At 41.2% G+C, this 15,033-nt stretch overlaps 1 protein-coding gene across 2 annotated transcripts; it reads left to right on the forward strand.

The window, feature by feature from the left end:
• Positions 1-401: 401 nt before the first annotated feature.
• plekhn1 (pleckstrin homology domain containing, family N member 1) lies at positions 402-13,685 on the forward strand. Of its 2 annotated transcripts, none has more exons than XM_014015750.1 (16): positions 402-660; positions 2,183-2,273; positions 2,372-2,533; positions 3,270-3,350; positions 3,793-3,883; positions 5,548-5,681; positions 6,304-6,453; positions 7,464-7,544; positions 7,646-7,721; positions 7,963-8,108; positions 8,649-8,804; positions 9,439-9,672; positions 10,323-10,478; positions 11,528-11,809; positions 12,065-12,125; positions 12,844-13,685. In XM_014015750.1, the coding sequence occupies exons 1-16, from the start codon at positions 590-592 to the stop codon at positions 13,026-13,028; spliced, it is 2,157 nt and encodes a 718-aa protein (XP_013871204.1). In that variant the 5' UTR covers positions 402-589; the 3' UTR covers positions 13,029-13,685. The 2 variants fall into 2 exon arrangements, with proteins under 2 accessions (XP_013871204.1, XP_013871203.1); XM_014015749.1 differs by having other exon boundaries at positions 11,525-11,809; positions 12,844-13,684.
• The last annotated feature ends 1,348 nt before the right edge of the window (positions 13,686-15,033 follow it).

Here is a 15,033-nt window from a genome sequence, read left to right on the forward strand (position 1 = left end):
TATATATATACCTCAAGGTGAGATTACATGTTGCTTTAAGTAAATCTCTATAACCAAAACAATAGGCAGGCTTGATGTGAACTCCCCAGATACTAAATTTCAAAATGAGTCTCATGCGATGAAGGTTGGTAATAAATAGAAGTGTGGATGTGTTTTTATGTCTGGACATGCCAGTGGTTAAGTCCCCTGCCCTCCCAGTGATTGACACACACCATCCAGTGAACCACTTATTTCAGCTGATTGAGCTCCATTTGGCCCCTGAAAGGTGTGAAATGGCCCACTTCTCCCGAGCCCCCTGCCCTTTGTTGTGTGGATTGATTCAGCAGACAGAAGTAGCCCACAGTCAGTGTGAATCCCACTGCTTATTCACCACACAGTCTGTGACACAACCCTGAACTCCACCCCTTTTTACGCAGACAAACTCATACTGACTTTTTTTTTTTTTCCTCCACTCACTCTCACCCTGCCCAGTTCTCTCAGAACAAGTCTGATTTCTGCAGGGAGCACACAGCTCTCTTGGATTGCACTCACCCATCATAGACGGAGTACAGTTTGTCTACAAAAGCCCCCCACTGAAGAGCAGAGCAACATGGGGAGCAGCATTTCATGTGTCCCCCAGCACAACTTCACATTGTCCAAGAGTTTCATCCGCAGAAACAGGTAAGATTTGATCTGATTCAAAGTTTTCAGCTCGTGTCAGTGTGTACTCTGAGCACATGTCATGTCCTTGACTGTACTTTGTTATTTTAGACAGTATTTCAGATGGAAGGGATTCTTGGTATTTCTCAGGATTTGAGCTGAGGGTTGTGAATTTTGTCAGGCTCGGTTTAGGATCATATGGTCGTCCATGACCCGGTGCCTGTCTGGCCAACTGTCAATGATCCTGTTACCATTTGTCTCCTCTTTACATCTCCTTCAGCTGCCATTAATCCTGCAAAAAGTCAAGATTTGGCACTCATTATCACAAATACAGTTCAGATATGTTGCTTAATGACATACTTTGTTTTTCCACTGTAATCTGTTGAGATTAGACCTGAAGGATTTACACTCAAAAACAGGAAATTACTGTACAAACATAAGCAGATTAATTTTGTTGTCTATATAATTTCATTAAAACCCCTCAGGGGTATATGCCTGGGCATGCTATACCCCTGCTGGACCATCACATCTGATTCTGATTAGCCCTGTGAGACTCCAGTACCTTGTCCTGTCCTGTATGATTATTATCCACAAATATGTGTTACATATGTGTGACTTTTTTTGTATTTAAATAAAAAAATAGGCAGGAAAAGTTTAAAAAGCCCTGAGTTTAAATAAAACTTTTATAGCTCAAACTTCAGCTTCCGACTGGGCTTTAGTGTTTCAGCTGAAGCTGAGCATTCAGTCTTCTTTCCTGTGGCCTTCYAACTCTTTGTGTCGCTGAATCAGGTGAGGCTCAGGTATTCCCCAAAGAGAATAGGAGTCAGTGATGCTGAATGCCACAGCTTTGACCTGAAGAATGTTGGGTGTGCAAAACGACTACCTGCCTATTATCTACGACACATTCCTCTATCCCCATGCAACTGCACAATGCATGCCAGTGTGTGGTTTTCATACCTTTCTTTGTGTATGAATGCATTTTTTTTAATGGTGGGGTTTAAAGGCAACAGTATCATTCACTTGACACCCATGAATGATAAATGTCGTGGACTTCCTGAATAGGCAGACCTTGATTCCCACCGTGCAACAAAAGCCTGCGTTGTTGCGCTGTGAGGACACTGGTCCACGTGTGCTCAGATAAGCAGATAAAACTGCAGGCTGTGATTGTGGAAGCAGCACCCCTCGCCTTTATCTGCGAAGCGAGGGGTGCTTCCTCATAAAAATGTGACAGCAGTGCTAACAGATGAGGGACATGCAAAACAAAGGGACACATTGAATGCTGATTTYCCTATATGTCCTCGCTATCAGAGGCACAAAACCTGACTGTTCTCTAATCCATGTCTGCCACTGCTGGTAGGGACAAAGGAAAGGACTTTGATTGATTTGTAAGACAAGGGAGAAAATGTCATTAGGGATCTTTCACTTGATGGGAAACAATTTATTTACACATCTGTTGTCAATCAGCAGAGAGAACAGGAAGTCAGGAGTTAAAACTTGTGCTGAGAGAGAGTRGTAACACGTTAAATGTTTCTCTCCTGAGCAGCAGTCGCCTGTTTCGCAGGAAGAATCCCCAAGAGGGGCAAGAGAAGTCCAACAGCATCATAAACATCCTGAGCACAGTCACCCCCTTCAAGGTAACTGCATGATCTCCTCTCTGCATCTCCGAACTCCTCTTTGAACTCGCAGCTATTTTACTGTTTGTGCGTTCCACTAACGTTGTGGCCGCTTGCAGGAAATGTCCCCCAAAGACCTGCGGACCATAGAGAACATAAAATGGGACCCTCCGTTCCATTACGACCCGGCCAGCGGCTGGAAGAAAAGCAGCATTAACGTGAAGAATTTCGGACGGATGATTCACAGYTCCAAAGTTTGCTTCCGCTTCTCCCAGTGCCAGGTGAGTGGAGCAACAGMCAGCCTGAAAATGACTGCATGATGAAACGTTAGGAAAGCAGCTGTAAAAGAAAAKAACACAAACAAAAAGCTTTAGGGTCGTTATTGCGGTTTTAAACACGTTAAGCTTCGAGTGACACATCATCCCAGTCATCCATGAAAAAAATAAAAAAATAAAAGATGAAAAGTAACAGGATGTTGTTGTGCAGCTTTTTTTTAAAAACACRCTTTGGTTTTGACATAGTGGCTTGCTGTGAATAATCCAAGCAGTTCCCCACTAAGAGTTCTGCAGCCTGTGTTTGGACATGCTTTCCCTCTGCYGCAGTTGTGAAACATCCCTAACAGAAAACTTCGGGGTAGAGAGTCGCTCTGATCCCATGGACTGATAGAGGGCAACCTCTTTGCGGTGGGAACTGTAATTTTTATTTTTTTATTTTTTTCGGAGCTGTGACACACCACTGTCAGAAAAGCGGTGAGAAAAGATTGATGAAATGACGTCACAAATGGCAAAAGAACACAATGTATTTCACAGAAAACACGACCACAAAGAAAGTCTTCAGTCTCCTATTCGAACATTTCAATGAATCACCGGACGAACTGAACACGATGCTGAAATATAGATTAAATGAACAAAWTGAATTAGTAATGGCCAACCCTGAGCATTGTCATGTGGGAACAAACAATCTAGAAGGACAGTGAAACACAGGCAAGTTCCATCAACTTTGTCTTTTTCTCCGCAGGATATTCACGATTGCTTCCTGGATCTCTTCGAAACACATCTTCACTTTGTTTCTAACAACACGACTGGACTAACATACCAGGTTAGTGCTTCCTCCTTCTCTGCCTCAACATAAAATAAAAAAGGTTTATAGGTTTTGAATGATGTAATCCTCAGCTTTTGACTTGCTTCCTGCCTACCGGTGCTGYGTTGGTAAACAGAAAGTATGATCAAGTTTCTCCACCTGTCTCGTAAAATTTTTAAGCGGTCGTTAATCATCGATTTACTGTTCGTGAAAACTTGACTTAATGTTGAAAAAGAGACAGCTAAGCACCTGTATGTATTAGTCAGACTGCACGTGTCCTCGAAAGAAAGACAGACGGGAATACATCATTGTCTCATGAGTCTGATCTCAGTGCAATGGTGAATGTTTTTTTTTACTATTACTTTTTAATTTTTCAATTATAAATCTGGATTTGAGCAGTCATTATAAGCAGATGATGATTAAGAAAATATTGATAAAGTTTTGGTTGGTTTGTCTGCAGGGGACACTTCCATTGAAGGAACTCACCATCTGCAACCTGCAGCAGAACTGTAACCACAGCCAGCCGCAGGAATATGCCTTCCAAATAAACGGTACCTTTATCTTCACTAAGAAAAAAAAAGAATTTGAGTGGGTGTTTGGCACAGAGCGTTGGTATTTTATAATTATCGTTTGTGTTTTTATTACTTCTACAGATTGTATCTAATGAATCATTCAAATATATATCCATTTTATAAATTAGGGCTGGATTCTTTTAYCCCTCATTATAATATTCTCTCCTTTTGTTTCCTCTGCTTGTGGTCTGCTATGTTCCTCATTTGCAATGAATTAAAAGTCAAAGTTCATTTTGCTTAAAAGACAACAAGCAAGAAAGCTCACACTATTTTCAGGCTTGAGTGTTTCCTGTCTCATCCTGTTTCGGTGATTCGGTGCTGTGACCCGTTTCACCTCTTCACCTCCTGTCAAATCCAAGACTGACTAAATTGGGGCCCCCCCCCCTTCACCCCTCGTTGGTCAGGGTGTGTGTGTGTGTGTGTGGGGTGGGGGGGTTAACCAGCTTTTAAAAGCCTCGCTTGTTAGACGACAGGTGCGTTTCAGTCAGCCCAGCTGTCACGCAGAAAATCCTGGCCATCGCTCTTAGTCTTGTCACAGCATATAATCTATGAAGCATTCCGGTAACCGCTCAGGTTAACGTCTGCTAAAAATGTCGGATTAGCYTTTAAGCTCAAGTCAACAAACGCTAAGATTTTCTTTCAAGATAAAATTGTAAATTGATCCAAAATAGCTGAGTGAGAAAAACAAAGTTAATCCTGGGCCTTTCAATGTAAGATTTTTGCGTTTATATTGCTTCTAAAGTCTGTTGTCAAAATATTAAGATTATTTGAAGTTTACTTATCGTGAAATTTGTTTTTGCCCACCTCGTCAGTATTTAGTATCAGATTTCCTCCTTTTCTTATTCACGTGTGAACACTTATTTGTCTTTTGGGAGACATCACTGACTGAAACGCTCACAGGAAGTGGGATACATTTCTGAGTCAAAAGGAAGTTATGTTGAGGAGATTTCCTCCGTGAGATGAGTGTTGGGGAGCTGGAAAGTGACGAAGCAAACCCAGTTCAGGGAGGAATGTTTAAGCATTCCCAACAACTCACGCATGGTTTGGGGCGAACGTGGCTGTGAAAGTTAGTTTTTAATAGAGAATTACTTTTAACAGTAGCCTTGTGGCTTCTGTGACCTAACTAAAAGTTTAAGAGTTTTCACGCTGGCTGGCTTACTGGAATTGGGGATAAAACCACTTAAAGAGAGTGAAAGAATTTAACTGTTATGGGAACAGTTGTGGTCAAAGTCCTTAATTAGGTTTTAAACAGGAGAAGTCAACATCCAGCGTTTGATTCCTGACCATTATAGAGAACACGGCCATGAGTTGGAGTGAAATAGTCTTTGGCATGTGTGGGACTGATAGCTGGAGCTCTGATCAGTCCCTCTGGCTGAGCAGTCTGTGGGAGGGAGAGTTTGTTCTGCCTTTTAAATGCCAAACACCGCAGGTCATGGGGGGCTTTTTCAGCAGAAGCTCTTAAATCTGGTTTACTGTCCCGAACATGTGTTATTATTTACTGCTCTGGTTGCATAACCCTGCTGTAAACTAAGAACAAGACGGAGAGTGAACTGTCTTTATCTTCTGCTAACATGACAGAACAATATTAAAAAAAAAAGGCTGACACTTTCTCCTTTTGGCTTTGTGACCTTTGAACCCTGCAGGTGTCAGCCTGAACTCCATYGTCGTCTACTGCGCCAACCAAGACGACATGGACCTCTGGTTTAGTCTTCTCAAGGAAAACATCGAGGCTAACGGAGGCACTGCTATTGCACCTGAAAACTACACCAGAGTGAGGGTAATTGGAGCAGCACTTAGTCTGAAACACTCTGATATGTCAAAGTAGCAAAAGTATTTGTGTAAATAACAGAGTTACTGTGAACTCCCTTGCTACATAACTGTTAAAGCTGGTGTTTGCCACACACTGACAGSTCAAAATACCTATTTCCAAACTATAATACATACTTGACTGTGTGCTTTTAATCCGCCTGATATATTGGCCAAATTTCCACCAGGCTCATTGAAACAGGATGTGAGACTGTGTAAATACAGTGAGTCATGAAAGATCACTGCCTGCTTTCCTTGAAGCCTTGGATCCTATACAGGRAGAGGTCTGACCGGCATCGAGATCTGCTTTATACCAACCCTCATATCTAAGAGCTTATTTTACATTAACAGGTGGTGAAGTCAGCTGATGAAACCCACAAGCCTGGTTGTGTCACATAAGAAGAAAATTATTAATTTAGAAAACGTGAAAAAAATTAAATTGAATTTATTTAGAAAGTTTATTTAGAAACGTGAAAAAAAACAAGCATGACAGAGGAGAAGAGACAGAACATGCGTTTTTAAATCTTCTCAGCACTCGAGTTCTACTTCAATTTATTCAACACACGCTTGCTTTTTTTTGTTTTTTTTTGTAGCTAAACCAAGACAAGGCTCCAGAAGGACGAGAAGACCTGAGAAACTCCATCAGCAGAGAGCCAATCTTCGAGTGGGAGGGCTCTCAGCGGGACAGTTTGGGCCCCATCACCTACGTCACCAAAGTCCGACTGCAGCACCTGCCCTGCTCGGTATGATTAAACCTCTGACACGCTTCACTTGCTTATTCATGGAAATGCTCAGTGCAGCAGACTCCAACTCATCGTGCAAACGTGGTTTTTAAAAGSTGTGGGAATTTTTCACTTGATGAATAAAAGTAGGATAACATCAGTGCTAAATCCAGGTGACTCATGGTTTTTCAGATTGTGCAACAGGCACATTACCTCAACACAATGCAAGGAGTGAAAARGGGTGGAGAGTGTTTCGATTACTGGCTTCCGGTTGTTTATCTATACAGCCTATGTTTTCCTGTTACATTGCATCACAGAGTCAAAGACTCACATCCACCTGATTAAAAATATCCGACTCCATCACAACAAATCAAATAAAAGTGCAACGCATATTGCCAAAGCAGCCTCACGTCGAAGGTAATCAAAACAGTAGTCTTGACATGTCTTTGCACGGATGTCTGTTAATGCTCTCTGGGAAGCGAGCGGCAGCTGTATTGATGTGATTTAGAGCCCTGGGTGTGTGAGAGGCATCGGCTCAGCTCGCACGGCGACTCACCTCGCAGCTGGAATGTCAGCTGTCTGTTCTCGACACACCCTGTAAGAGTGAGAAAACATAAACTCTCGATTTGCCGCACCTTTAAATCTCCCACGAACTGGTTCGACCTTAGCTTCCATTGTGGTTTTCGGTTTGCCTCTCAGCACAGTATTAAAAGATAAAGTCTGTGTGTTTTTAACATCTGCTCAGGGTCTAATGGTGGCCTTTGTGCCTCGGCTCAAGGTGCTATCTTTCCAGAAGTTATCAGCATTTGCCCTTTTTTTTGTTTTGTTTTGTGGTGTGTTGTTTTCGCAACATTAAAACCGCCACAAAACAGAGAACACTGGTAATGATTTTCTACATTAATAAAATGTAATTACATAACCATTAGAACTTCCTGCAGCAGAAAAATAAGAAAATGCAATATATATTTTTTTAAATAGCTCAGTGACTGCACATGTTTTACTGTGCTCACTATAAAATCCCTTTTTCACAGCAACAGAGTGACAGATTGTTGGTGATGTATCCATCAACCTTGATCATCCTATCAGAGGAGCCCAATGGTCTCTTTTATAAGGTACTGAGCTTCTTTTACTGTTCATATTGAAATATGTTCTTCTTCTGCACAGTGTGTGTTTGCATAAAGGAGCTGTATTAAAAGAGTCATTSTGATTACAGGGCAAGCTTCCACTCAACATGATTACAGTGACCACTCCCTGTCAAGACGTCAAACCCAACACCTTTAAGATTGAAGGTTAGTACAGTGAATCAGTGGTACGTTTTCAAGAAAGGCGTGATAATAAATGCACATTCCCCATGTGTGCTTTATGCTAAGTGGCCTTCTGCTTTGAATCTGCTGGCGTCACAGAGTGTAACCCCCTCCGTGAATAGGGAGGGGGCTTTATCCTCTGATGAATAACAATCTTACTGTAGCACATTCCATCCAGCAAGCAGACCAAATGACAGGCTTTGTCTCTACTTCCCTCTCCTCCCAGGCAAAATGATCAACCCCATCGTGGTGTCCTGTCAGGATCGGCCCGAGTTCTGTGACTGGATCCAGCATTTCAAAGCTGCCGATGTGCCCGTCGTCAGCCCCCCGCCCCCAGTTTATGACATCATCTACACCCCGACAAGCACAGAGGTGAGGGCCTCTTGCTTTTCTTTTTTGTCGTTGTGTTCGAGGCTGTTGAAAAGAGCTCTCCRTGTGGGGTTAAGCATTTTGTTTACAAACCCTTTTCACTGCTTGTCCCRCTTTATTTATGTATTTTATTATAATAATAGCATGGTTTGAAGATATTGTTTTACTGTTGGTAAGGAGGAATGCTTAAAAGCAGCCCAGCATGTCACACACACTCAACCAATCAGATCTGTGACTCACAGGCACAACATCAACGGATCAAGTAGAGTCAAGCCGTTTCACATTACACATGTTGAAGCAGGAAGAAAGTGCTCTGTCTCTTGAAATTGTTGCAAGTAAATAGCTTATATATTAGGTTTGTTTCTATAACAGTCGTGTCATTTACATGTAAATGAACTCTGTTGCCTAGAGGATTTTGCTATACGTAAAAGCAATTTTCTGGGCCACGTTCAGTTTTGTCTCAATGGCCTAATGTTTTGCCTAAATTTGATKACTTTTGTTTATTTCAAAATAAAATAATATATTGCGTCTTTTGCTCTCCAGGCACCAACAAAGTTTGACAGGTGGAGTGGAAACAGTCAAGGACGATCAGAGTCTCTCAWATACAGCCAGGCACCAGGAGAAACTGGCTCCCAAAGCCTTCAGTTACCCATTCGGGAAGAAAAGCTCAAGTCTCCAGGATACTCTGAACCTCTCTGTGTAAGTCAGCTCGGTTTTATTCAGTAAATCTTAACAAAACACACCGTTTCCATAAAAATGAGCATAAGAGGAGTTAAATATCTTTTGTCTTCTGTATGGGGACTGTTTAAATAGAAACAAGTGACACCTGCTCTTTCACAAAGTTAATTATTAAGCAAGTCTGAAGAACAAAGTACTCCCATTACATGTGCTCAGGTGATGAGAATATAAATAAAACAAAAACAACAACAAACTGGTGAAGTATCATGACCATCCTCTAAATTCTGAATCAGCAGAAACTACATTTTGTGTGTGAACTTCTGATATCTAATGAAGTAGAGAAGCAGTTTGCATTATCAGGACTTCTTACTGAACTCCCCCAGGAGAGGAGCTGCCTCGGCTGCCCGYCCGTCCAATTAGCTTAAAAAGAGGGCAGAGCGCCCAGAAGAAATGTCCCTGGTAAACTCCTGACCTTAACCACCACTCTCCCAATAAATCTGATCAAGGCCATTTTTTCCATTTGTTTGCTGAAAACAGAAATCTAACTTTAAGGATTAATATTTCAGTTTCTAATGTTGGTTTTTCTAATCATCAGTGTTTAAAGCTGTGAAAGCACAGGTTCTTATTTCACTGAATGTGACTGKGTTTTTTACAGTTCAGTTCCAGTCGTCCGTCTTCGATCGAGACAGCCCGGCTGGGCAGCAGGACCAACAGTGTGTCCTCACACACCAGGCCCGACAGCGACCTCAGACCTTTGCCCCTGCGCTACGCCTCACCTCAGCACAGCTCCCACCTGCAGTCTGCAGACAGCTCCCAGCTCTACAGCACCCCCTACTCAGCCCTGCACCGTGCCAGTCCACAGCGGCCGGAGAAAGCCCCGCTYGTCAAGGTAATTCACTTTGGCTCCTAACTTGATAACCAGATATTCCCTTTGAGACTTCACATGCCACGTGCACAGCGATGGAAATAGAAACGCCAAACAGCAGGCCGAGAGGGCTCGTCTTCTTTATGATGTTTACAGATGAAGGAAGATGTCATTGGTGCAAACTGAAGTTGAAAGATCAATCTACTTAATGGAGTGTAGAATTATGTGTCTGTTGTGATTCATAAACAAAGTCGAGCTGCTTTGCTAAGAAGGGATTTCTGCTGCTCCCCTGCTTCAGATAATAGTGAGTGGTAGTGGAAAACTAGGGGTGCAAATCAGCAGCTTTATCGCAATACAAAATTACATGGATTTGTTTGGATGATGATGCAATGTTTCTCAACATCAAAGTCTGTCATGATACGATTTTAATTCAGTTAAATTCACAAGTCTGCAATCGATATGATGCAATATGCCAACCTAACACAATCTTTAAATCGTTGTGTTAAATGGGCATACAATATCCATCCACATTGGCCATACGATGACGATATGATCAATGTTTTGCCTTGATTGTGGTTTTGAGTTCTTTCTTTTAAAAGGCCAAAGGGAAAAAAAGGTAAATCTAGCAACCAATTTTTGTTTCCTTACTAACGTCTGTTTGAATTTGTGATCAGTCAAACAGCTGGAGCACTCCACAGACGTCCCTGAACTTCCCTCTGAATGCACCGCAGCGTCACTCAGACATGTGTGCCCCAAGACAACCCCTGTCGCCTCTRTACGACGAGCCCTGCAGCCCTGAGATCTACTCCCTGGAGGAGGCCAGGCCGGCGGTAAGTGGGCCAACGACAYTGGATCCAATGTTTCATCTTACATCCACACAGCCTGTCTGATATCAAGCAGGAAACACACACTGTTCAAAGTGGGATTGGGTTCTTCAAGGATGTTTAACAATAAAATACAAGGTAATCTGATGTAGAATACACAAGACAATGYACTTTGTTTTGGACAAATTGCTGTCCCAGTAATAGCCTTAGCAACTTTTGTGTGTTAAGTTGCATCAAATGAAAGTTTCATAAACTAAATCTAAATGTGTCGGCAGCTCATTTATAGTGGTAAACCCTCAAAACAACTTTAAGTGCAGAAAAACATTTGTTTATGGCRTCCTGATGCATCTCAGTAATCCAGGTAGAAAAAAATCAAAAAGAAAAAATAAGTAGGTCCTCTGGATGGGTTCTTCTTTAGTGAAACGTTTCATCTCTCCTCCAAGAGACTTCTTCAGTCTGATGAGTTTCAGGTGAACTCARCCTTAAAAGCACTGCCTCCACATGGACCAACAGGTTAATCACATGCAAAAGAGGGCCATCGCCTAACAATAGGCTTGATTAGCTCTAKTGTTCATACAGGGTCATGTGCCCCATCACCTGACTGATTGGTTTGGATGCTGTGGTTCTTAGGTGTCATGTTATGTGTGTGTAGTGAGTGCAGGCGGAGCTCAACATCCAAACCAATAAGTCAGGTGATGGGGCACATGACCCTGTATGAACAATAGAGCCAATCAAGCCTATTGTTAGGCGATGGCCCTCTTTTGCATGTGACTAACCTGTTGGTCCATGTGGAGGCAGTGCTTTTAAGGCTGAGTTCCCCTGAAACTCATAAGACTGAAGAAGTCTCTTGGAGGAGAGACGAAACGTTTCACTAAAGAAGAACCCATCCAGAGGACCTACTTATTTTTTCTTTTTGATTTGTTTATGACCATTTTTTATTTTTACATTTTGAATAAACAAACAGACTTAGTTTTAGTCATCTGAACTCCTGTTTTACCTGCTCTTATAGATCTTGTTTTGACATGTTCTGTTATTTATTTAAATTTTTTAAGCAGCAGAGCTGGAACGAACTAATCCAGCACGGACACTATCATCAAGACCTCCAGCWCCGCCACGAGCCAATCAAGAAACACCACCATCATCAGAACTCCCAGCTCCTACCCTCCTCCTTTAAACTTCAAACCCCTCCGATGGGCAGACGCTGTCAGAAAAACCACAACTCCCGGGGTCCGGATTTGAGTCCAGACTTGGAAACCCCTCAGAACCAAGCAGAGCAGAGAGCGGAAGCCGTGTCGAGGCTAAAGCTGCTGCCCGCGCCCAGCCAAGTCCGGGAGCAGGTGAGGAGCACAAAAACATACACACACCTGACACACACACACACACATCTCCCAGGGCGCTCCAGTTTCTGGAATGCTGTGGTGTGAAGGGGAAGTGCTGGTGTACTTTGTGGTAGTGGAGTAAGTTTATATACTTGCGCTGAAGGAGCTATTTAAACAGATGCCACAGATGAAACGCATAGTTTAGGGAAGAGGAGAATGTTTGTTGTTGTCCTACATCGGAAGTGACTTTCTTTGTTTTCACATCTGTGACAGATCCCTCTCCCGTTGAGCTCTGTGAGGAACGCCGCACAAATGCCTTATGGTTATTCACCTGGTAAGAGCTGACTCCACACAAAAACAAACCAGACAAATCTCTTCACTTGTGTCCAATAAGTTATTGTCTGATCATGCATGCAATACATTTGGTGTAGAGACTCATGAGTTAAATGATAAATACTATTAAAACCAATGCATCATGTTTTCTGACAAGCATGAGTTATTCAAGTCATCCTTCCTGAATTTGACCTATAAGACCGAGAACATTGTTTGCACTCCAGTAAACTGTAAATTTAACGCTGAATGCTCCTGGATTGTTTAGCTGTCAGCAGGTAGGCAGACGTTAAAAAGGTTACAGAAGTCAAGTTGCATGAAGTGTGCAAATGTGTTGTTGAAATGGAGCTTAGTGCAGCCAGTAACGCTAGGGAGTAAATTACTGTAAAAAAATGAACAGGGCAGACAGGATCTACTCCTCCATTATGACAGACAGCACAGAGCTGAGAACATGAGCAGGAATTTTATTGCAAAGGAAATCTTAAACTTGTTACTATGTGAGTTAATTTGTCAGACTGTTTTCCTACGGTGTTAGAAAGGAAACCTGTTGTACCAAAAGAATGCGAGTGTTGCTGCAGTGGTATGTTACGCTTCRGGTTCAACTCTAAGCTTAAGTTTGCGACAACAGCTCTGGGAATTTGTCCAAGTTTACAAAATCAGGGCAAAGTTTAACTTTCACAGCTTGAAACTAAAAGCCTTTGAATCTTTGCTCGCTTTTACAGACCGCCATTCGTACCTGGAACCCACCGATCCAGATGACCAGGAAGTGGACTACGACAACATTTGGGAGTATGACCGCGAGACTGGAATGATTCAGTCAGTGCCTGGAATTTCGACACACTGGACAGGATTAGACTTTGAGGCCCAAGGCCTCGGCCCTGTGGCAACGCCGCAGAGATGGTCATGAAATGAAACAATAGGCTGACACTTGTCTGGACATGTGCAAACAACAGATCACTATCAGAGGGATAATAAAAGCCTACAATCCCAGCCGGAGTTGCTCCCAGCGTGTGAAGCAACAATTCACAGGAACTGCTTTGTCAGATGTTGAGCAGCAGAGACGTCAGCGATAGAAGCGATTCAGTGGTCTGCTTAATATGTAGCATTTAGGAGAGAAGACACGAGAGCGTACTGCAAAGATGTAGCTTTAATTTTATTTAATGTATTATATAACTGCACTATCACTGGTTTAATATGCAGTACTTTCAGAACTTATTTTATTTGTAATTGTATCTATGTTTTTTATTCTAAGTTAAGCTACAAAACATTCCATTAAAGCATGTTTTACAAAAGAATATGTGTATGTTGTAAATATTGTACATTTATTATYTTTATTTTTAACATGCTATGCTGTGAAAACATGTTGCTTTAGTTGATTTTTATAAAGGTGCAAGTCTTTAAACCACTCCTGCACCATACTGATGCCTGTTTTGTTTGTATACGTGTGTGTTTGTGTGTTTGTTTTGTTGAATGTGTTTTAATTATTATTTGAAAATAAAGGTATAATTGTACTAGCCTGTATATGTTTGTTCTTTCGAAATATGGTCTTAATTTCTGTCATGTCCTCTCAACAAAAACAATAAAACATCAAATTTAGGATGAAAATAAAGAAATTAGGACTCAATTTTATAAAAACTGCTGGGTTGTTTTGATAACTCGTTTGCTGGATTGGGGTCATAGGTTGGGCTGACTGTCTTTAGTTGACCAAACTGGTACTGACTGGATATTTGCTTTTCAGATGTAAGACTAGCAACAGTGGTGGGCACAGCTACCAAAATGTTTGCTTTGCAAATGCTGAACCCATGGCTAAACTACTAAACAAGTAAAGAAAGAAGTAGAAACTAACACTAAACAAGTAAAGAAAGAAGTAGAAACYAACACTAAACAAGTAAAAATTAGCRGAGTCTAACACTAACYGCTAATATGACCACTCAGGACTTGCCTGTGTCACAGGCTTGGCCTATGAGCTGGTGACACAAACATGTTCATGTAAGTTTGTTAGTTAGCTGTTAGCAGACTTCAAGTTGGCAAAACCTATTTAGCGGAAGCTAATTGGTCTGCTAAAATTAGTAAAAAAGCTAATCTGCTGTACAAAAATTAGTTCTGCTAGCTGATTAGTGGAACTATGACACCACTGGTAAGCATGTACAACTTAAAGACTAAGATGATATTTTTTGTTTAACTCTGTTGGCCTTGTCAATAACCTTAGTTTGTACTAAACAACAGGGAGTTTGGTTTCCTAAAATAACATGAGTTGTTGCTAGCTATCTGATGCTAAGGGTGGTATTTTTTTAACCTAAAGTTTTAGTACCTCTAATTCAACAAATTAGTCACTTGAATCCATTTTGGGGTCAAAAAACCCTAAAAACCACCCAGTGTTTGTAAGTTCAGAACATTTCTATAAAACATTAAATCATTAAAGCCACATTAAATCATTTAAGCAACCAATTAATAGAAACTTTCATCACGTTAATGTTAGATCTGTTCTGATAATCACATGATTAGCCATCCAATTAAAACCTTTTGAGAGCTAGTAGTTTTGGCAACACATATTCACTTTTAAATGTGCATATGTGCACAGTTTGACCTATTTTTGTGAGACAATTACTTTTAGATAAAATTGTTACTTTCTAATTTGGGAAGTAGAACATTGTTTTTAGTTCAAATTCCTTGTGGAGGACAACATTAGTTGTCAAAACATACTCAGTGATGTGATTTTTTATTTTAGCGAATTGTTTAATTTGTAGTTTTAAGTTTTAGTGAACAAACAAACAAACAAATAAATAAATAAATAAATAAATAAATAAATAAATAAATAAATAAACTGTCTTTAAATTTGTTCAACTGCTTGAAACTCTCAGTTCAGGTTACATTGAACTTGTGTCTCCCTCTAGTGGTTAGAAATGGCTTTT

The sequence above is a fragment of the Austrofundulus limnaeus genome, unplaced genomic scaffold (genome assembly GCF_001266775.1).
Source record: "Austrofundulus limnaeus strain Quisiro unplaced genomic scaffold, Austrofundulus_limnaeus-1.0 Scaffold134, whole genome shotgun sequence".
NCBI classification, from domain to species: domain Eukaryota; kingdom Metazoa; phylum Chordata; class Actinopteri; order Cyprinodontiformes; family Rivulidae; genus Austrofundulus; species Austrofundulus limnaeus.